Consider the following 21,400-nt stretch of genomic DNA (forward strand, 5'->3'; position numbering starts at 1 on the left):
GACGGGCCCCTCCTCCTCTTCCTCAAGATGGAGAGAGGGAGGGGGAGGCCGAGCGCGGGCCCCCTCGCCCGGCTAGTGGTCGCGGGAGCCGCCCCGGCGAGGAGGGGTCTCCTCGTCCCGCCTCCTGCCGCCTCCACCACTTCCCTGCCCGGAGCCTGGACGCTGCTGCGGTGGGCGCTCGGACGCACGCGGGGGACTGGGCAGCACCCCCCGAGTTTGGGGCAACGGCCCGCGGACACTGTGGGGCGTCTTTCCCATCCCCCAGCGCCAGGGCCCCCCATCATTCCCGTGCCCCGCTTCCTACTCCGCCCTGCACCGCCTCCCCACCTCACTCACTCCTCCCTTTGCCTCAAGCGACAGACACGCTGGGGGCTGGACTGTGCCAGCCTCCGGGGTGGGCTCTGGGGTGCGTCTGGCCCGGGCTCCCTGCCACCTTCCTGACCTTCATCCCCTCCATTCCCACGCCCCACGCCCCACCATTCCCGCTGTTGTCCTCCGGAACAACCGCGCACACACTTCTCTGGGTTTGGTCTCAGGCGCAGAGCGCAGTCACCACCTTCAAGCCCCGCTGCCTGCAAGACCCTCTGTGGTTCATCATTTTTTCATTTTCTTTCATGGCTGGTCCCCTTCCCACTATTATGGGATATACATGTGCTATCTTTGTGAAATATTTAGCGTGGTTGCAGTTTTAACTTCATTCAACAATTCCTATGTCTTGGGCACCATATTTACAGGTCCTGAGCCACCAGGGTGAGCCAGTCACGCTCCGCACCTTGCCTTTCTTCACCTTTCTTAAGGGTCTCTATGCTTTTAAAGATTCAGGTATGTTTCTGAATGATGCCCACCCCTGGCTTCCAGCGGGTGTTACTGGTCTACTACGTACTGAGGCAGTTGGGCGGCCTACAATTTCCCACCCCTCAGATAATGCAGCGGCTCCCCGCAAAACCCAGACACCCTCTGCACGACCCAGCTGACCCCCCAGAAGACCTACACATGCCCCCACATAACCCAGACACCCACATACAACCTAACTCCCCCAAACCCAGCTGCCCCCAGAGAACTCAGCCACACCCCTATAAACCCAGACCCCCCCCCCAGATAATCCAGACACTCCCCAGCTGTCCCAGATGCCCCCCCCATAATGGCATGGACATCCCTAAGGCCCTTTGGGAACCCCCAGAGTGGTACCACTGGGGGCACCTTCTGGGTTGCTTTCCAGAAAGGCTGGACCACACTTCCACCATGAAAAAGAGGTTCTATCCCCATAGTATTCCCAGCTCTTGGCATCATCTGCTTTCTGGTATCTGCCGTCCTAAGGGCGGCAATGTGGTTTCAGTGTTTTCAGTTTGCCCTTTTCCGATTACCGGTGGGTTTACTGCCCGTTCAAGCCTCCGCGTGTTGAGAGCTCCTGTCTGTGGTTCATTTGCAGGAGGTCTTGGACTTACATCAGCCTCTTTGTTAATCTGCTTATGGGCTCCTTCAAGTCCTTCTGTCTGTTGGGTTTGTCCATGGCATCTGGACAGAAATCCTTAACATCATTTCTTCCCCCACATGGTTTGTGGTTTTGTTTGCAACGTCACAAAGGCATCCTGGTGTTGCTCTAGGAGAAAGACGGTGTATCCTCCACATTCTTCTGTGGCCTGTAAGCAGACACATTGAAATGTGCTTTGTTTCTGTGTTGGGGTGAATTGGTGATCTCTAATGCGGAGATTTCAGGAGATGACTCTCCAAGAAGATCGAACCCAAGCAAATTCCATAGGTGGTATTACTCATCTAGCAGATACCCTTTTAGCTGGAAGACCATGCATGGAGGTAGAAATGCAGCTTAGTTTTTCTCCATAAGATGAGGTGTCTTTTCCCAACACTTTGACTAAGCAACATATCCTTTCTTAGACCACCAGATGTCATCACCACATCTGGAATGGGTTTGTCCTTGTAATGGCTTTGCAGTACACCAAATACGTGGATGGGCAGGTACCCCTTTCCTCTTTTTCAATAGTGATTTAGGTATTCATGACCTTTACTTTTCCGTATACATTTTAGAAAGACTGGTCAGGTTTCCTAAAAGGAAATCTAGCTGGAATATTGAGATTGCCTTGAATGTATATTAGCTTGGGGACAACGGAAATCTGTACAATTGTATGTGAAGTTCTCCCTTCCATGAACATAGTATATTTCATTTATCGAGATCTTCTTTATATCCTGTAGTAAACCCTCAAATGTTGTTGCATAGGCTTGTTATGTCCTAGACACATCTAATTTTTGTTCCTCTGTACACAGCACCCCATTTCAGCTGGTTAGTCTGGTGCAGAGGAACACTGCTAGTCTCCATGTGATCACGGAGTTGGCCTATGGGCACTGGCAGGCTGTGGAGTTGCCTCTGGAGTACAGTGGTGCTTGGGACCCTGATGGCCCATGCTCCGTAAGAAAGGCCAGGCCCCTGTCTTCCCATCCAACAGAGGCAACACCCTGGCAGAGCTGAGGCTGCACTGTGGACCGTGCACCCTTGCCATCCCCATTGCAGCTGCTGTCTTAAATGTCATTGTTACTCCCAGAGAGCGGCCTGGGTGGGGCTGGGTGGGGGCCAGAGCAGAGTGGTGAGAAGTGGTCTCTGATGACACCCCACACAGGGCTCAAACCCTGTAGAGACCTGGAGCCCGGCCCTCTCTCCTTCGTTCTCTCCCCAGGGGAATGTGCAGAAGGGCTGGAGAATGGGGGCTACCACACTCCTCACAGCTGGCTGGCGTGCCCAGGCTGAACTGGAGGGCTACTCTTTCCAAATCCTGTGTCCAGGGAGGACCACACTGGGGAGCCGCTTGTCCTTTCCTGTGGTCACACATTAGCATGTGGCTTTTGACACATGAAGAGATTTTGAAAGACTAAGTGCTGTAGCAAACTTTTTTTTTTAAGTAGGTTCCACGCCCAGTGTGGAGCTCAATGTGGCCTTCAACTCATGACCCCGAGATCAAAACCCGAGCTAAGGTCAAGAGTTGGACGCTTACCCATCTGAGCCACCCAGGCGCCTCCCCTTTTAAGTAATCTCTACACTCAACGTGGGGGTCGAACCTACAACCCTGAGATCGAGTCACCCGCTCCACCGACTGAGCCAGCAAGGCGCCCCTGGAGCAAAGCTTTTAATCTGCTCTATGTCTGTGAAGCCAAAACCAGAAAGAAATGGGATGATGGACCCTCATTCCAGCTGTAAACCGTGCTCTCCCATGAAGACGGATGGACAACTCGTTAGGCAATGCCATTCCAGTTCAAGTTGACTTCCATGTTTACTTATGAAGGTCTACAACACATGCGTGTCATCCTGATTAAGTACTTAAGTAACTACAAGAACAACAATCCAGGTGAATTTGTCACTAAGTTCAGTCTTACGATTTCACAAATCAAAATGAATGGCTGCCTCAGGGCGCCTGGTGGGCTCAGCTGGAGGAGCATGCAGCTCTTGATCTCATGGTTGTGAGTTTGAGCCCCATGTTGGGTGTAGAGATTACTAAAAAAATAATAATCGTAAAAACAAATGACTGCCTCAATGTATACACATATCTGTCTGGAGAAGAGCAGAGGGGGAGGGAGAAGGGTCAGTTGCAGGAATCAACAACCCCAGTGGCTTAAAACAGCACAGGGTTCTTTTCCAGCCCACACTGATCTTGGGTTGGCTGGGAGCGCTGTCCCCATCTGTCCCCTCACTCTGGGGACGAGAGGCCACCATCCCAGTGGGACAGCTTTGTGCCTCTAGGTCATTTCTGCTCATTCTTCCGGGACCAAAGCCTCATGCCTGGTGGCACAGCTATGGGGAAGGCAGGCGCAGACCCCATCACGTGCCCCAGAGAACAGGCTGTCTGTGATGTCAACTTTCCACCCAATACGTTTTGCACTGCATAGACTTCTGTGGGCAAAGCTCCAGGGGAAGGAGGAATAAGAGCGTCCAGCCATGAAGGGGCAGCTTGCTCGGTCCTTTCTAAGTGGACCAGAATGAGTGTCAAGTTGCAAATGCATTTTGATTCCAGTGGACACACTGAAAAGTCTGCTCTAAATGTTGTGCTTCAAAATGGTTAATACTTACAACGAGCTGGGAATGGACAGTTTGAAAAGACAAAAAGAAAAATGGTATGTAAGCTAGAACAAGCGACAGTCACAGCTTCCAAGTCTCCTTCAGGGGGTCTCCAAGCACAAAAGTTAAACCCAGGGCAGGCCACACCTGCTTGCAGGAACTCTTAGCTCTGCTTCCCCAGGAGCCCATGCTGGTCTGGGCAGCTTGGCCTCCTACAGACAGCGATCCTTTTGAGGGCAGACCCCCATGCACTTTCATCCTGTGCTTAGTAGAGCCTCCTGCTCAGTCACTGGAGCTGGCATCCCACCTACTCTCCTGCCTGCTCCAGGCCCAGTGCGGCTGCACGGGGTGCCTCCTGCCCTTGGCAGTCCTCTAGAGAATGACCACACCTGGTCTCCCACCACCCTTCACATAACTCTGGACCATTGCTGAGGCGTACCTTGGCCTGGGACACCCAGTGCAGCTCTTCACTGCCTGCAGGACCCGACTGCTCTCACCCTGGCGTTTGGTGTGGACGGCCTCTCCACGATGCGACCCCTGCACCTGCTGCCTCCTGCAAGCCAGGACATCCAGTGACTCAGAGCCAGGCCGGCTGGGCTGTGTGCGGAGCTGAGCAGGTGTGGCTGCAGGTGTGCAGGCCTTTCTGGGGGTGGCAGCAGGTCCCCATGACACAGCACGGGCAGGAACAAGGGGGCAGTGCTGGGACGATGATGGGGAGGCAAGCCTAGTCATTCAGTGAGGGGGAGCAAGGGTGGGGCCCAGCATGTGCGCTCTGCCAACAGCAGCCCCTGCCCCGCCCCAGGCCTTTCTGGGGCCCTCCTGGTCACTCCTTGCTGCCAGAGCAGGCCTGCCCTCCAACTCTACCCCATTCTGGAGAAGGGGTGGGGACAGAGTTGAGGACAAAGGTCATGTGAGGAGAGGGCAGTGGGGTTTCAGCCAAGGGGGGGCAGGGGGCATGACCCCACTGAGACCCCAGCAGCTGCTGCATGAGGCTGCTCAGGATGTGGGGCCTGGGGCGGCCGGTGTACGACACCAAGGGCAGACATTTCTTGAAGCAGCATGACCAGAATTTTCTCACATCCTGACAGCTTTGTTCTGGGTCCAGCTGCTCCACCACCAGCTGACCCACAACGCCCAGGCGTGAGGTGTCCACAGTCAGGAGAGCCCCGTTCTCAAGCATGAGGGCCAATGGCATGGGTTCTGGCCTGGGCCACCGGGGCCTCAGCGTCCCCACCTGTACCCAGAAGGATGGCATCTCGTGTTTGCTGCGGTGGGTTGAGGGACAAAGCCCTGAGTGGTGCCCTGGGGAGCTGGGGTGGTGGCAGCCCGTCCCAGGGTGCACTGGGGTCCTAGGGTGTGGGTCCTGTCTGCCTTGTCCCTCCCCACCATGCCCCGTCCTCTGCAGGACCCACAGCAAGTCCTCTAGGACTGCATCCAGCTGGGGCTCTGGCAAGGCTGAGTTAGGTTTGTGGCAGGATGCTGCTCGCTGCTCATGCTCCAAGTGGCCTCCCGTTCCCCTGCCTGGTCCATGACACCAGCTGGTGGTGGGGAGGGCACGGGCCCTTGCAAGGGCCCAGGGGCCAAGGGCGGCCTCCGCAGAGAGGATCTCCCCCACCCCCAGCCAGCGGGACCCAGAGCCCAGAGGCACCACCTTGTCCTGATGCGGTTGTCTGAAGTTCTTGATAATTTCACCCCTGATGGCCTTTTGTACCTGGGGTCTGCTGCCCCGTTAGGCCTGCGAGCACAGAATTCCCACAGACCCACAAAGGGTTCCCAACCCCTCCTTCCACCAGGCACTGGCTGCTTCTGCAGGGCGGTTATCCCTGAGGCCCAGAGAAGGGAACTGGGCCCCACGCGCCTACCACTTCCCCTTTTGCCACTTGCTAGCACGAACAGTGTGGGACAGGAGCCTCTGTGCCCACAGCCCCTTTCTGTGACAGCTCTGGGCAGCACCGTGGGGCCAAGTGGGCCACAGGTCAATTCCACAGGAGGCTGCAGGTCAACATGTGGGGCAGGGCTAACTGCCCCAGCTGGAGTGTCAGGGTCAAGTCCCCGGTGTCCGAGGTCCGGTCTCTGCTCCCTCCCTCTGAAGATGGGTTCCACGACCAGACAAAGACAATGTGGTTCTGGGGCACACACCTAGCTGTTCCGTCACTCACACCAGCTCTGTGTCCTCTATGCGTGTGACCACCCCCTCCGAGCCCTCCCACAGCCACCAAGCACGTGGGCAAGGCAGTTTCTGGTCAAGCTAGCCTAGTCCTAAACCTTCGTGTTTGCTCCTGGCACATTCAGGAGCACCCAGGGTTCCTGAACCACCACCAGGGAGCAGCTCCCAGGGCACCTTCCCCAGCTCCTGCAGCCAAAGCAGGAAAAAGACACAGACCCCTCCAGAGCACTCTGCACAACCAGACCCTGGGAGTGAACAGGGGTCTTCTGGGCCCTGTAGGCATGAGAACCACCCCCACAGGACCCCCTTTGTGTCTGCACATGTCGGGGGACCGGCCCTGGGCCCAGACCCACAGAGCCAGAGGAGGGTCCCCACCTGCCTGCAAAGGGCCAATGCCACAATGATGCAGGCTCCCCAACTATGAAAAGGGGTCCCCCAGAGTGGAGGTGAGCACCCACGAGAAGTCCAGCTCAGAGCCTGCACTGCTGGGCTCCAGTACAAAGATTTGAGGACATGCCGGCCTGGACAGGGTGGCTGAGCAGGTCCACACCACCCCCGGCTACAGCTGCTGGCTGTCTTGTCATGTCTGGTGCCTGGTGCTTCCTCCTGAGAGCAGCCAGCCTCACGTCTGGGGGGCAGGGAGGGCTCTGCCCGGGCCTCTGCACTCCCCAGGCCTCCCGCTACCCTAGCTGCCTTCCTGGAGGAAGCAGTCATGTGCCTCAGTAAGGAGCACTGCGGCCACCATGGGGCCGTGTGTCTGGACAGTGGTCTGTGACTTCTTCCTGGGCCAAGAGCCTCCATGTGAGGGCACCTGGGTGGCTCAGTTGTTAAGCGTCTGCCTTCGGCTCAGGTCATGGTCCCAGGGTCCTGGGATTGAGCCCTGCATCGGGCTCCCTGCTCCGCGGGAAGCCTGCTTCTCCCTCTCCCCCTGCTTGTGTTCCCTCTCTCACTATCTGTCAAATAAATACACAAAATCCTTAAAAAAAAAAAAAAAAAAAAAAAAAAGAGCCTCCATGTCGCAGGGTCTGCTTCTCGTGGTTGGTGAAGGTGTGTCTGGGCGTCTCCCAACCCAGGGCTTGACCTGCCTCCCACACACACTGCTGGGGCTCCCCCCGCCTCACGGAGAGGCATAGCCAGAGATGTGGCACCTTTCCTGGGCGCCTGGGTATTCGAGTCCCCAAGCCAGGTGGTGGTCACAGAACAGCCCCCAGCATGTAAGCACTGCCAACCCTTCCTGGAAACTGGTCCCTGAGGATGTGCACCCAGAGGGACAGCCCCCCCGCAACTGCACCAAGGTCCCAGGGGAGCGGGACGCTGACCCCACTTCTGTATGGCCGCCCATCCCCGGGCGGAGCCCCTGGGCTTTCCACAGCTGGCATGGGAAGGGAACGCCAGCTCAAGGGCCTGGAGATGCATGGTGAGCCTGCAGGGGCCAGAGGCCACACAAAAGCATAATCACCTCCCAGTATCCAGTGCTTCTCGAGGTGGAAAGCCACGCTGGGTGTCCCATGTGAGCATTTATTTCGGTGATGGGTTGCAGTAATGGCCCAACAGCAGGAATGGGCTGGTGTGGAGAACGGAGAGCAGGCTCCATCTGACCCCACGGCCCCCACACTCATGGCCAAGGCCAGGATACAAGACAGGCGGCAGGGGCCCCAGCCCGGGGGTGAGGACAGCAGCTCCCTGGGATGTGGTCCCAGGCCTCCTGGCCATGCCTGACCAACTGGGGCTGGGGACCTGGTCCTCTGGGTTCCTCTGATCCTGGCTCTGTGGGGTGGGGAGGGACTGGTCGCATGTCTAGTCACAGCAGCAGCTGGGCAAAGGGGAGGGGCCAGTGAGCTGGGCGCCCCACAGCAGCTCAGGCTCGAGGCCGTCATCCCTTTCAGGGACGCCGAGAGTCGTCCCAGGACCGCACAGGAAGGAGGTGAGTGCGGCAGGCTGCCGAGAGGGGCAGGGCCAGAGCAGGAAGACAAGCAGAGCTCACTTTTGCAGGGACTGCAGTTCGGGAGGTAGATCGCACCCCATGTAGACACCGTTGGTAATGCTGTATTCCAGTAAAGCACCAAAACAGGGATCCTGTTGAAACACCAAGGAGCCAGGCCTCAAACCCCAAGCCATCTGAGCGGCACCCTGTCCCCAAGCCCTTCCCTCCTCAGGTGACTCACTCTGACCAGAACATGAGGATTTCCTAGCACAATCAGCAAGGCTTTGGGTCTGGTGATTGCAACATTAAATCGTTTTGAGTTGGATAAGAAACCCAAAAAATATCTATCATCTTCAAATCTATCTTCATTTGACCGTACCTAAAAAAACACAAAGATGAATAAAAACGGTATTGTAAGTTTTTTTGACATAGAAAGAAACTTGGTATTTTAAAAGCATTTAGAAACATGAGACATCAGTATAACTCCATTTTTGGTTAAAAAAGGAAAAACCCAGTGCTGTGGGGGGGCGTCACAAGACCCTCTCACGTACCTCTGGGTGTAGAGGTCCCTCTGTCCTACCTGCAATTCTAACTTATCTGCAGTTAAATGTGCTGCTCCGTGAAGAGAATTTACGAGTGAAACATGGAGTTCTGAGAGTTACAACTGGTACCCCTTGGGTGGCAGCTGAGCCGCTGCGGCCTGCGTGGGGACGGGCTCCTGTCTCCCGCTCGGCCCTTTGGTCCCCTTCTCTTTCAACACCCCGTTCCTCTTCTCCAGCATATTTACCACTTCTCCCTGGATCTCTTTATATTTGTGTCTGTGGCTGAGTATTTTAGGGAGGTCCCACAGTTAGGGCCTGAGATGAGCCCCGCATCCTGCAACTGCTTTTCTGCACTGATGGGCCTCTGCCACTTTCTACTGGAATGTACCACGAACCCGACAAACATCAGTGGCGTCAGACACACTGTCACCCCCACTAAAAACAGGAATACCTACAGTGGAGATGATGATGGCCAAATATTCTTGCCCTTGAAACTCCTCTACTGATCCGACCTTTATGTCCATCAGATCAACATTTCGCAAGAGAATTTTGATTTTTTCCACCTTTGAAGCAGATAAAGATAAAACTTTACAAATTTAACCATTTCTTTATATATTTAAGCATAAGCCAAATATTACCAATATGCAGTATTGCTTTTCAAGTCGAAACCCTATTTCATCTGAGTTGATTAGAACACAAATTGGTTTCAGACCCAGAACACTTGGGGAAAGGGGGCGGCGTGTGTCGGGAGCAAGGCTTCCGCGTCCTGATGGGCACACAGCAGCGAGGGTGGAAGCACGGGCCTTCTGCTCTGTGGACATGGCCACCTCCATGGGGACAGTGCGGCCCGAGTGGCTGGACAGAGGCCTGGAAGCAGGCTTTGCACAACCATGGCAGGAAGGCGGGAAGACATCTGTGAAGAGGGAGTGGGAACAGTGAGTCATGGAAACAGGACCCTGCGCTGTGTGTCTAGAGACAAGGCTCTCCGAGGGGTGCTGGTAAAAGAAAAACCATTTTGAAATCTTGGAAAAAGCTCAGCACAGGGGGAAGCTTCTGTTCCCCTGGGGGGCATGGAGGGTGGCCCCTCACCTGCCGCCAGGTGAACAGACTGAGAGCTCCAGCAGCTCCCCCAACCTCCCAGGTCTGAGCATGGGGAGTCTGGGTGTGGGACCGGTCCGTGGGAGCCCCCTGATGCGTGGGGGCCTGCAGTGGCTGTGGAGGGACTCGGTGCCACGTAAAGGAGCTTGTCTCCAATCTCCTTCCAGACTGTGACCAGACTCTGTGACCACGCTCAACGGTCCACACCTGCTTCCGATAGGGCGTGATCACACCGATGTCACTCACAGACACCTGGCTGGAGATGCCCCTGGCCAGGAGGCAGCAGTAACGCATGACCTGGACAGCTTCGGCTGCATTGAACCACGACGGGCTCCTCCCTTCGCGAGCTTCGCTGCCCTGAGTTAATTAGGAGACAAGAGAATGGGACATCCATCACAACACTTCATTTCCTCAACAGTCCCCTAAGGGGACTATAAACGAGGAAGGAGCAGAAGCAGGTGCTGGGAGTATGGCGTGAATAAGACTGAAAACACCCCACTCTCCAGCAGGCAGACCGGCTTCAGCTATGGTGAGACCCACCACAACCGCAACAAGATCCTGGAGGAGAAGGGCTGCTTGGGGGCGGTATGTGATTTGCTGCAACAGGAGTGGATGATCAGCAAGGCCTGCGCTGACAGCTGCATGTGCAGGAGGGCATGCTAGAAACAGGGAAAGGTGACCAGTGCAGCCAGAGCCTAGGGGGCCAGGGTGAGAGGCGTCTGGCCAGCTGTGGTCAGTTCAGCAGGTGGCAAGGACAGCCCTATCACAGGCCAGGCAGCGGACCATGAACTCAAGAGTCCCACTCCCTCCCCACATCTAGGTGTGGGCCTGCTCAGCCAACCAGCAAAAAGACATGCAGCAGGGACGCCTGGGTGGCTCAGTTGTTGAGCGTCTGCCTTCGGCTCAGGTCATGATCCCAGGGTCCTGGGATTGAGTCCCGCATCGGGCTCCTTGCTCGGTGGGGAGCCTGCTTCTCCCTCTCCCTCTGCTGCTACCCCTGCTTGTGCTCTCTCTCTCTGACAAATAAATAAATAAAAACTTAAAAAAAAAAGAAAGAAAAATGTGTTTAGGAAATAAACCAAATTAAAAAAAAGAAAAAAGACATGCAGCAGACCAACAAGCACACGAAGGTGCTCAGCATCACTAATCATCAGGGAGACATAGATCAAAACTCCCAAGATCCCACACCTCGCACATGGCTACTATGAAAAAAACAAAACAGGTGTTGATGAGGATGTGGAGAAACTGGACCCCCTATGCACTGCTGATGGGAACGTAGCTGGTACAGTCACCGTGGAAAACAGTGTGGAGGCTCCTCAAAACATTAATCACAGAAATAGGTTCTGATCCAGCAATCCCACTTCTGGGTATATACCCAAAAGAAATGAAAGCAGGTCTCAAGAGTTACTGTCTACCTGTACTTAGAGCAACACTACTCATAACAGATAAAATGTGGAAGCAACCCCAGTGTTCCCCGCCGGACGAAGGGACAGACAAAGTGTGCCGTCATCGTGGGGTAGTACTCAGCCTGCTGACACCTGCCACGACCCGGGGGAGCCCTGAGGACACTGTGCTGAGTGAAATAAGCCAGACCCAGAAGGACAAATCCTGCCTGGTTCCACTTCTAGGAGGCACCTGCAGCGGTCAGACCCAGGGGGACAGAGAGCAGACGGCGGGGCCGGGGAGGGGCTGTGGGGAGAGTGCGTGATGTGGGGACAGTTTCAGTTTGGGGAGATGGGAAAGTTCTAATAATTGGTTGTAAAACAATGTGAATATATTTAACAGTACTAAATTGTACACTTAAAAATGGCTAAAGGAGTAAACTTATGTCGTACGTATTTTACCACACACACACGAAAGAATGCCAGATACAGCAATTAGAATGCATTAATTTTGAGGATTTTTAAAAAAGATTTTATTTGAGAGATAGAGACTGAGAGAGAGAGAGAGAGAGAGAGAACACAAGCAGGGGGAGGGGCAGAGGGAGAAGCGGATTCCCCGCTGAGCAAGGAGCCTGACGCGGGGCTCAATCCCAGGACCCTGGGATCATGACCTGAGCCGAAGGCAGATGCTTAACCGACTGAGCCACCCAGGTGTTCCTTGAAGATGTTTTTTGCTGTTGTTAAGCCATATGTATCTTTTATTACTTATTTTTTTATAGTTTATTTATTTTTAAATAATTTCTACACCCAATATGGGGCCTGAACTCACAACCCTGAGATCAAGAGTCACACGCTCCACCAACTGAGCCAGCCAGGTGCCCCATAATTTATTCTTTAGATTTACAATAGATAAGATACCTAAGAAAAATTTCAGTGTGATGAAACTTAGAAACCTTCTAAACTGAAGAGAAGAAACATTCAATGAATAGCAACCAATCACGTACAAAAAATAAGGAAAAGGAACAATAATAAAGGTAAAGATGAAGAAATAAAGGTAAATAACCAACCATAAGTTGGAATGATTTATCTCATTAAAAGCAGAGACTCTCAAATTGGGTTAAATATAAGCACTAGCTGCTTCTAAGACAGATACCTAAAATAAGATGATAAAGAAAGAATGAAAAGAGAGGACAAAGATACCAGATAAAAAGAAACAAGGAAGGGCGCCTGGGTGGCTCAGTCGTTGGGCGTCTGCCTTCGGCTCAGGTCATGGTCCCAGGGTCCTGGGATCGGGCCCCGCGTCGGGCTCCCTGCTCCGCGGGAAGCCTGCTTCTCCCTCTCCTCCTGCTTGTGCTCTATCTCTGTCTCTGTCTCTCAAATAAATAAATAAAATCTAAAAAAAAAAGGAAAAAAAAAAGAAAAGTTATAAATGTCCAGAAAGTTATGAAAGGAGGATCTCTCAGCAGACATACGTGGAAAGAGAAAGCTACAGGATGGCATCCCCAGTGCCTTCCTAATTAAGAGAATGAGGAGTATGGGAATAAAGTGTCCATCTTATGGGAATTACAACAAAGAAAACAAATAATGAAATTAGTAAGGGGGATGCTTAAAGACAAAGCTGAAATTAATGAACAAAGAAGAGAAAACATAAGTAAGTCCAAAGCTGGCTTTTTTTCAGGGCGCCTGAGTGGCTTAGTTGTTAAGCGTCTGCCTTCGGCTCAAGGTCATGATCCCCTAGTCCTGGGATCGGGCTCCCTGCTCCGCGGGACGCCTGCTTCTCCCTCTCCCACTCCCCCTCTGCTTGTGTTTCCTGTCTTTCTCTCTGTCAAATAAATAAATAAAATCTTTAAAAAAAAAAAAAAAAAGAAAGTTGGCTTTTTTCATTTATACCAGGGTTGTCTCATCTTTCCCGTGAAGGGCCAGATAGTACCTCAGGCTTTGACAGGGCTGGGCTGTCCTACTCAAGTCTACACAGCAGAAAGAAGACAGAGATCAGCCACCTGTCCACTGTGGCGCAGGCTTCCAACTCTCCTCCTTTACAAGGACAAGACCACAGCGACCTTGGTGGCCCCTCCTTGGGCCACCCTGGGGCTCATCCCTGCCCTACAATATTCCTGCAGTGTGTTCTACTGCGCTTCCTCTGCTGAGACGCGCTGGGCATGGGGACGGAGCAGCGAGTCAGACAGAGGTCCTTCTAGAGCATCCCCAGGGGAAGGTGTAAGTCAAGGTAACACTCCCACGAGGGGGTACGTGCTGGAGAGTGTGTCTGACATTGCATGCTGGGGACTCGGGAGTGAGTGTGCAAGGGGAGCGCAAGGGCCAGGCCTTTCCAGCCATCCTGAGGCCATTCAACTGGTGATAAAACCCTTTGTGCTCAAATGAAGGGAGCAGACCACATTCTCTGCAACCCAGCCTCAGAGGCCTTGTCCCCGTTTTATACTCAGGGCATAGAGTGGAGTCTGGGACACAATTAGGCCCTTAAAAAATCCTTACTAAATAAATAAATGTTTCTGGACTTTGTTCCATTGACCTATGGGTTTGTTTGTGTTTTTCTGAATCTCTAAGAGTGCGCTCGCGTTTGCTGTAGTTTGCAGTGTGCTAACTGGCTTTGCATCTCATTCCCCTACAAACACACCTAAAACGCATCTGCACACTCATTATCACCTTCTCATGAAAAAACCCACTGTGACTTCTATGTAGATCGCATTAAATATACGAACCAACGCGGGCAGAACAATACCGGCCTCTCTGTTCACGGACATCACGTGCCTGTCTCGCTTCATGCGCTCGGGTTAAGCTTTCTGACTCTCTGCAGCAACGCTGCTTACTTCTCCGTAGGCTGACTTCTAGGTAATGGCAGAGAGATCGCTGACCCCCTGCTACACCTTCTCAGTTGTTTTTCTGATATATAGAACGCTTCTGAGGATGGACAGAGCAGGGGCAGAGTGTTCCTGGGAGGGAGAACAGACACAAGGCTGGGAGAAGGCGCCGGCCAATAGGGGCTTGTGCTGAGTGTTCCAAGTTGGGAGGTACCGGTCTCACCACAGAACCCCCTTGCCTTGAATTCTCCTTTGTCGAAAAGGCAGGCCCTCCGCAGCCACACCTGAACACGCGCCTCTACCTCCCCATCCACTTCTGAGAGAGCAGGCAAATCCAGAGTACAAGACAGCGCTGCTGTCACCTGGGCTCATGTACCGAACACAGGCTGCACAGAGGAAAGGGCAGACGCCACCCCAGGGGCACCCCAGCACTAGCTCCTCCTGTCCTAGGGCCTGGGTGCAGCCCCAGTTCTGGATGAGAACTTGGGATGGTTAATGCAAAAGATGACTCTGGTTCTAACAACCAAATTCCAATACAAACTCTGGTTTTAGGGCACACTCGTCACTTTTTGGGGTACTGAGCATCTAGCTCTTTCCTACTGGGGAACCCCCACCTGGTGAGGCCATGGTGAGTGAGGCAGAGGCTCTCCCCACTCCATATCAGTTCACTCACTTGACACTTGAGGTGTGTGCTTCCTCTTGGTGGGCATGGGAACTCCTGGTTCCCAGGCCCCCCCAGCTCTGCTCATCACCCCAGCCTCCCACTCGGGTACATGACATCTTTAATACCCTTCCCGTAAACTCCTTTAGGGTGTCACCCTCCGATGCCCACTTGGCCATCACCCTCTGGAGTCTGTTTTGTATACAGAACATCTGGGGGGCACAGTGCTCCCTACTGTTCTTACTCTTCTGCACCAGCATGGCCATCAGACCACCAGTGACTGGCAAATGCTTCATGGACAACTGAACTGAATGAAACATACACAATGAACATGCATAAACCCACAAACAGCCACTGGAGCTGAGCCACGGCCTTCTGGACCGCCCTCAGTGCACAACTCACCCTCACGCCGTGGAAGATGAGGGGGAAGCCTTTCTTTGGTAACTTCTCCCAGCCCAGCAGGGAGGTCACCACCTCGGGGTCTGCGCAGACTTCCAGCTCTCTGTGGTAGAACAGCCTGGACGGCAGCGCCAGCAGAGCCGGGTGGGATCTGTAGTTCTTCACGAGCTTCGTAACCTGCAAGGAGAAGGCTGGTAGCAGGTCCAGGGCCGAGCTGGCACACGCATTCTGCACTGCTGTCCAAGAGAAAGATGCTGAGACCCACCTCAGATCACAGCCCCAGGGCTCTACCTGTGCCCCCTCTCCTGGCCGGGCACCTGCCACCCTATTAGGAAGAACTCCTGCACCTCCAACGACTTTTTGAACAAGAGATTTGGTTTCTTAATTGAAATATAACACACAGTGTTACGTGGGTTTCAGGTGTGCAATATAACAATTTAGCAATTCTACACATTGCTCAGGCTATGTGAACTCTCCAACCCCGTCACCTGTTTCCCCCACCCCTACCTCCCCTCTGGTGACCGTGTGTTTGCCGCATTTAAGGGCCTGTTTGTCTCTTCGTTGTGTTTCTTGAATTCCACATATGGGTGAAATCATATGGTATTCATCTTTCTCTAAGTTATTTCACTTAGCATTCATCATACTCTCTAGATCCAACCATGTCATTGCAAATGGCAAGATTTCATTCTTTTTGATGGCTGAGTAACATTCCATTTTATGTATACCACAGCTTCTTTATCCATTCGTTTATCAATGGACACTCAGGTCAGAGCAGCCCTTTCTTGAGAGGATTTAGGACATGACTAAACAGCCCCCCCGCCCCCGCCTTAGGATTCTACTTTACGAGAGAGAGAGAGAGAGAGAGAGAGAGAGAGAGAGAGAGAGAGAATGGGGGAGAGCAAAAGCAAGTGCACACACAGAAGGAGAGGGAGAAGCAGACTCCCCGCCGAGCAGGGAGCCCGATGCGGGGCTCGATCCCAGGACCCTGGGACCATGACCCGAGCCGAAGGCAGACACTTAACGACTGAGCCACCCAGGGGCCCCTAAACTGTTCCCTTTAAGACCTTGTAAGAAAATACAAATCTCACTAGGAGAGTAAACAGGGGAGCATGACTTAGAAGGATCCCCTACAAGAAAAGTACATGCCATCAGCAGGTCTTAGCTTTTCAGAGCCAGGGAGGGTGCAGGTCTCAGAGAGAGGCCCTGATCTGTAGGTGACCTGTGACCCGGAGCAGATGACAGGGCTGGCTCTGGGTGAACATGTAGCCTCCTCTTGACCATGGGGCTTTGGCTGGGGGACTGAGATGAGGAGTGACTGCCTGAGCTGAGCTGCCTGGTGGTGGTCTTGACGGAGCAGGGCATGAACAGGAGGGCTTACAGCCAGGTGAGGAGGTGGCTGCAGGGACAGCAGGCCACTCTGAGCCTCTCTGGCCTCTCCCCTCAGCTTCTGCAGGCTGCTTCCACCTCCAGGCCCCTCTCTCCCCTGCCATCTTGAAGGCATCCTGAAAAGGATCCTCCTCCTTTCCTCACCCGTGCCCCCAGCCCCCGGAAAAGGGTCTCTGGCTGTGCCATCCCATGGTCAGGGAAAAGGGACGGCAGTGGAGGGGGGCGAGTCTGTGGCCATGGAACTGGGCCGAGGGCAGGCTGGGTGCTGCCCGGGCTCAGAAGCCTTTGGAGGCGGCAGCTGCTTGTGCTTGGGGGGACTTGGCAGCCAGGTTCTTGGGCAGGTTGAGCAAAGGACACGGCTCTGTGTCCAGATTGCCCTGGGCCTCCCCAGTGATACCACGGGGCCCCAGCAGGGATCAGTCCAGGCCCAGGAAGGCCCTGGGCAGGGGCGCCTGGGGGCACATGGGCTGCTCCTAGCCCCGGAGTCACTGCTGCAGGCACACTGTCTGCTGGATGTTGGAGAGCAAATCCTCTCGCTCCACAGCGGAACGAGAGCCACACGTCTCCCTGTTCCAGCCTGAATCTGCCCTTTGTCCACCCTGTATCCCTGTCAGTTTGATAAATCCCCCTGACCACGGCCCCAAATCCAGCCTTGGCTGTCTCAGGGCCACCTGGATGGGTCACCTTGGAAGAGCTGGCACAGGCAGAACCCAACAGGCTGGAATTGGGGTCTTGGTGCCCAGGGAGGGAGCTCTGTCCCACTCCCCCATCTGTAGGCCCAGAGGGCCCGCTGCAATCTCCAGGGAGCTGCAGGTACCCTTCCCCTTAGACAGGTGCTTCCCGCCCTGCAGGATGGAAAATGCTGAGGCTCTACAGTCTGACTCACCTTTCTTGCCCTGCTTCCTGCAGCTGCCACCCTCACCCCCTTGTTTGGCTCAAGACTTCTTGACCCAACCCCCACCCCTTCTTTGTGACTTCCCCATCTCTGGGCACCACCACAGCCTCCAGAAAAGCATTGTCCGTGCATCCATCCTGGTGGCCCGTGCTGCAAGCCCACTGTTGCTGCACCCCAGGCCTTGGGCGCTCAGGTCGTCCTACCCTTCTTGCCGTGGTCCAGCACAGATGGAGGGGAGGCTCCTGGGAGACTCAGGTGGTAGAGCAGCTGCTGGGAGGGGAGGCGCCATTGTGCTTTGCACAATGCCTGGTGGTCCCTGCAGCGGTGAGGGCTGCAACTGGGGCCCCCGACAGCGAGGCCGACGCATGCTCGGTGTCTCCCCACCGGCCACCAGGGTGCCCTAACCCCCACTAGGCTCCTCACTGACGCCAGGGATGAAACATGTTTCCTCTATCCCGGGGATTTTCATGCCTACCACCTGACTGGACTGCACTGTCCCTGACAGAACTCCTCCCCCGGAAGAAGCATTCGGACTGCCAAGCTCCGGAGAACAATGGGTTTGCTGAGGAGAAAAGTGCTCTGGAGCCAGCTTCTCCGAACCCGTGGACAGGCTCAAAGCTCTGTGTTCTAACAGAAGACATGAACGTCAGGCAAAGGAATGGAGAGGGGGCTGCTCGGATGGTCTTCCTTGGGGGCAGGGGGGCTGGCTGTGTGCCGGGCTGCACGCTTCACTCTGCACTCACTGGCTCGCAGCCCTGGCCTTTACACGAACCCACGAAGCCCCGTCTCAGCTCAGCTGCAGGTGGCCATTGGCACCTGGGCTGTGAGGCCACGGGGGCTAAGGGCACATCCCCCGGACCCAGAGCCAGCTGCGGGAACTTGTGGAGGGCCGTGGTGACGTCAACAGTGCAGGGAGCAAGGACAACCTATGTTCTGCCTCCAACTGGCCCACGGTGTCCTTCAGTACAAGGTGCCCTCCCTTGTTCCTGGGGGGAGGACCTGGTAGGCCCCAGGACTTTTCTGCTAACTGATGGCAGCCAGCGTCAACTCAGTTGTTACAGCATGTCCAATCTCCAAGATGCTAACCAAAACCCCAAACTCAATTTGGCATCTCAGCTTCTCACTCCCCCAAGCCAGGCCTTCCGTCAGCATAGAGGGTGCCAGACCCCGCCCCAGACACTTGCTGTAGCTTCAAGGGCCTCTGGGGAGAAAGAAGGTGCAGTGTACTCAGGCCGAGGCAGCTCTGCCATCCAACCCTGGCGGGAGGCCTCCCCTTCCCCCAGCTGCCCGTCAGCCTTGGGGACATGAATGCTGGGTGGCACGGAGGTGTCTCCCACATGCAGGGGGCTCTCTGCTGCCCAGTCTGGGCCATGGTCCTCAGTACCTCCTGAAGGTCCAGTGCTCCCCAGCACCCCCCACCCCCCACATGCTCTCCTGCCTCCTCTGTTCTCCAGGGGGGTAAAGGCCCTCAGGACCGAGAGCCTGGCACGGGTCTCAAGCCATTTCCAGGAAAATCTGCCCAGGATCACTACATCTCGTTTCTGTTCACTGTTAAAAGTTTAGAAGGAACTCTTCTTGTTTTTCGTGCTGTAGGCATTCAGAGAATATGCTACTTGACTCATCTTAATGAGTGATCCCAGCAACCCAAGGTTCCCGAGCTCCAGTGTGCCGGGGGGTGGGGCTAAACTGCAGATTGCAAGGCCCATCCCTCAAAGCAGTCCCAGTTGGGCTGAGGAGGGAATTTGCAGGTTAACCAGCAAACTAGCACCACAGGGGGACACATGGCCTTGTCTTTCAGATGAGAAGATACATGGCTCTTTCCCATTTTCCCACGTTAACCCAGATTTCACTCATACTGTGTTTGGCCCCACAGAACCTCCACCATCAGCCTTGGATGGGACTGCCTGGAACTGCGGATCCCTCTGGGGCTGGGAAGCGCCTGTCTGAGTGGCTGGGACAGGGGTGCTGGCCAAAGTCCCCTCTGAGATGGGAGGGGGACTGTGAGCTGTCAGCCTCCTCTGCTCCCCTGGGTGTGGCTCAGTGCACACATGGAGCAGAGCCCGCTGCTACAGGGACCGTGGTGGGACACCAGGAGGAACCACGGCCACGAGTCGTCTGTGCTTACCAACAAGGGGTTGTAGGCACCACAAGCACCAAAAGCGTCTTCATCCCTCAGATATGCTGGCCGGGACATAAGTCTTTCCAACATAGAGACGTTCAGCCCATAGGCCATGGCGAGTCTGGACTTAATGACGGGTCCAAGCTGCATGGGGTCTCCGGCAAGGACAATCTGTAGCACACAGACGGGCAGCCCCACTAGAACAGTCACCCACACTCACCACCACAGCCAGGGGAGGCTCAGGAAACAGGTGTGGGGGCACCACGCATGCAACAGCCTGGCCTCCCGCCTTCTGATGGCGAACCGAGGCTCCCTGAGTGTAGGCTAGGAGGCAGCAGGCCCCCACAATCACCTGGGCTGCAGAAGACAGGGGAGGAGGCATGGCTGCCCGAGTGAGGGGGCAGATACTCAGATAAGAGCAGTGGAGGATGTAAAGGAACAAACTGGCTGGGCAGCTTCTGCCCCAGTCTTCTGGAAGTACTGTGCCCTTCCTCCCAGACACTGCCCTTTTCCCGCCCACCCTGCCACCCCCTGGCCCACACAGCAGCTAAACTACATCTGCTCCCTGCTCTGTCCCTGTGCAGCCCCTGCACCTGACAATCAGGATGGGAGGAGGCAGGTGTCTGGGGGACCAGGAGAAGCTGGAAAGGTCCCTCCTTGGGTGAGTATGTACATGTGCAGAGAACAGGCGAACAGGTCAGTCCCAGGGTGAGTACTGGAGGAGGCAGCAGGTGTGAGTAGGAAAAGAGCCAAAGCATCAGCCTCGGCTAACTGGGCTGAGCACTGAGGGGCAGTGGAGGGGCAGAGCGGTCAGGGCCTGGGCAGCGAGCCAGGGCAATGCCTGGATGTCCCCGCCCAGCTGCACATGCTCTTTGTGCTGTTTTAGAAGCCAATCCAAAGGCAGAGCAACCCTTTCTTCCCTGTGCACAAGGAATGAAGTATGTGGCCAAACACAAGGCCCCCGCCTCACAGAGTCTCAGGGTCCTTGGCACCTGAGCCTGTCAACCCTGGGCTTGTCCTGTGTAGAGACGGAGGTCGGGCGTCCAGAGCACCCACTGGAGCAGGAAAAATGGGAGGAGACCACATAGCAAACAGGCCTTACCTGGCCGTTGGCATCTGAAACCAGCCCCAGTGGAATAAGGCATTCCGGCTCACTCGCCTGTCCTGCTTCGTCCACAAACACGTGTGTAAAATGTCCGACTCTAGAGCCAAAGATGTTCTCAATGGTCATTTCTGTCAAAGTGTCTTAACAAGCAACAGCCAACACACACTGCACGGCCACATCTGCACCCGCCCCTGGCAGGCTGGCCCAGGAAGGTGGGGCTCACCTGGTCTGGATGAACTCCAGGCCACCGGCACCTGGGGCTCTGTACACAACGTCTGTGTTTAAGTGGATTCAGAGGCGAACGGGATGAGGGGTGGGAATGAGCAAACGAATGAGACTCACAGCAGAGCAGGTGCTCCTCACACCTGTTTGAGGCCCGGCTGGAACACAGCTCCACCGCCCACAAACCACGTGATGCCGGGCAGGCGGCACTGCCTCTGTGCCTCAGTTTCCCCAGCATGGCAGATGTGAGAACAGGGTGAGCTGGTCAAGCTGAGTGACGCGCCCACGTGGTGGTTGCTACCTTCCCTGACTTGTGCTCTCCAGCATGCTCTGAGCTAGGACGAGACCCCAGCGCTCCAGACCCCCGGGGGCCCAGGGGAGAGTGCTGAGCATGTGCTCTGGGCCCCGGGCATCCCCTGCCCCACTGGAAACCCAGAGAAAAGATCTGCAGCAGGGACACTGTGCCGAAAGCCCCAGAACCGCCGGTGACTGGACAAACTCTGGGCTGAGCCCGACAGGAACCCCACCAGAGCCCGCTGGTGTGCAGTGAAGCAGCTCTGGGTCCCCACCTTTGTCTTTCCACCGGGAGTCAGGTTACAACCCCACCACGACACCCTGAGG

At 55.1% G+C, this 21,400-nt stretch overlaps 1 protein-coding gene across 12 annotated transcripts in view; it reads right to left on the reverse strand.

Moving 5' to 3' along the window:
* Positions 1-21,400, reverse strand: part of LOC112831568 (Mov10 like RNA helicase 1) — an 80,950-nt gene that overhangs the window by 8,699 nt on the left and 50,851 nt on the right. For 9 of the 12 annotated variants that reach the window (XM_073882584.1, XM_073882578.1, XM_073882585.1 and 6 more), the window contains 8 exons: positions 20,555-20,654; positions 19,459-19,623; positions 15,056-15,229; positions 9,999-10,148; positions 9,149-9,256; positions 8,393-8,530; positions 8,212-8,303; positions 7,687-7,994 (listed from right to left, as the gene is read on the reverse strand). In XM_073882584.1, the coding sequence (XP_073738685.1) occupies positions 7,687-7,994; positions 8,212-8,303; positions 8,393-8,530; positions 9,149-9,256; positions 9,999-10,148; positions 15,056-15,229; positions 19,459-19,623; positions 20,555-20,654 (1,235 nt within the window). Of the gene's footprint in view, positions 1-7,686; positions 7,995-8,071; positions 8,304-8,392; positions 8,531-9,148; positions 9,257-9,998; positions 10,149-15,055; positions 15,230-19,458; positions 19,624-20,554; positions 20,655-21,400 lie in introns of those variants that run through there. The other 3 variants (XM_073882577.1, XM_073882587.1, XM_025881888.2) reach the window with 3 other exon arrangements.

The sequence above is a fragment of the Callorhinus ursinus genome, unplaced genomic scaffold (genome assembly GCF_003265705.2).
Source record: "Callorhinus ursinus isolate GAN/ISIS: 27379988/994484 unplaced genomic scaffold, GSC_fseal_2.0 scaffold48, whole genome shotgun sequence".
Taxonomy (NCBI): Eukaryota; Metazoa; Chordata; class Mammalia; order Carnivora; family Otariidae; genus Callorhinus; species Callorhinus ursinus.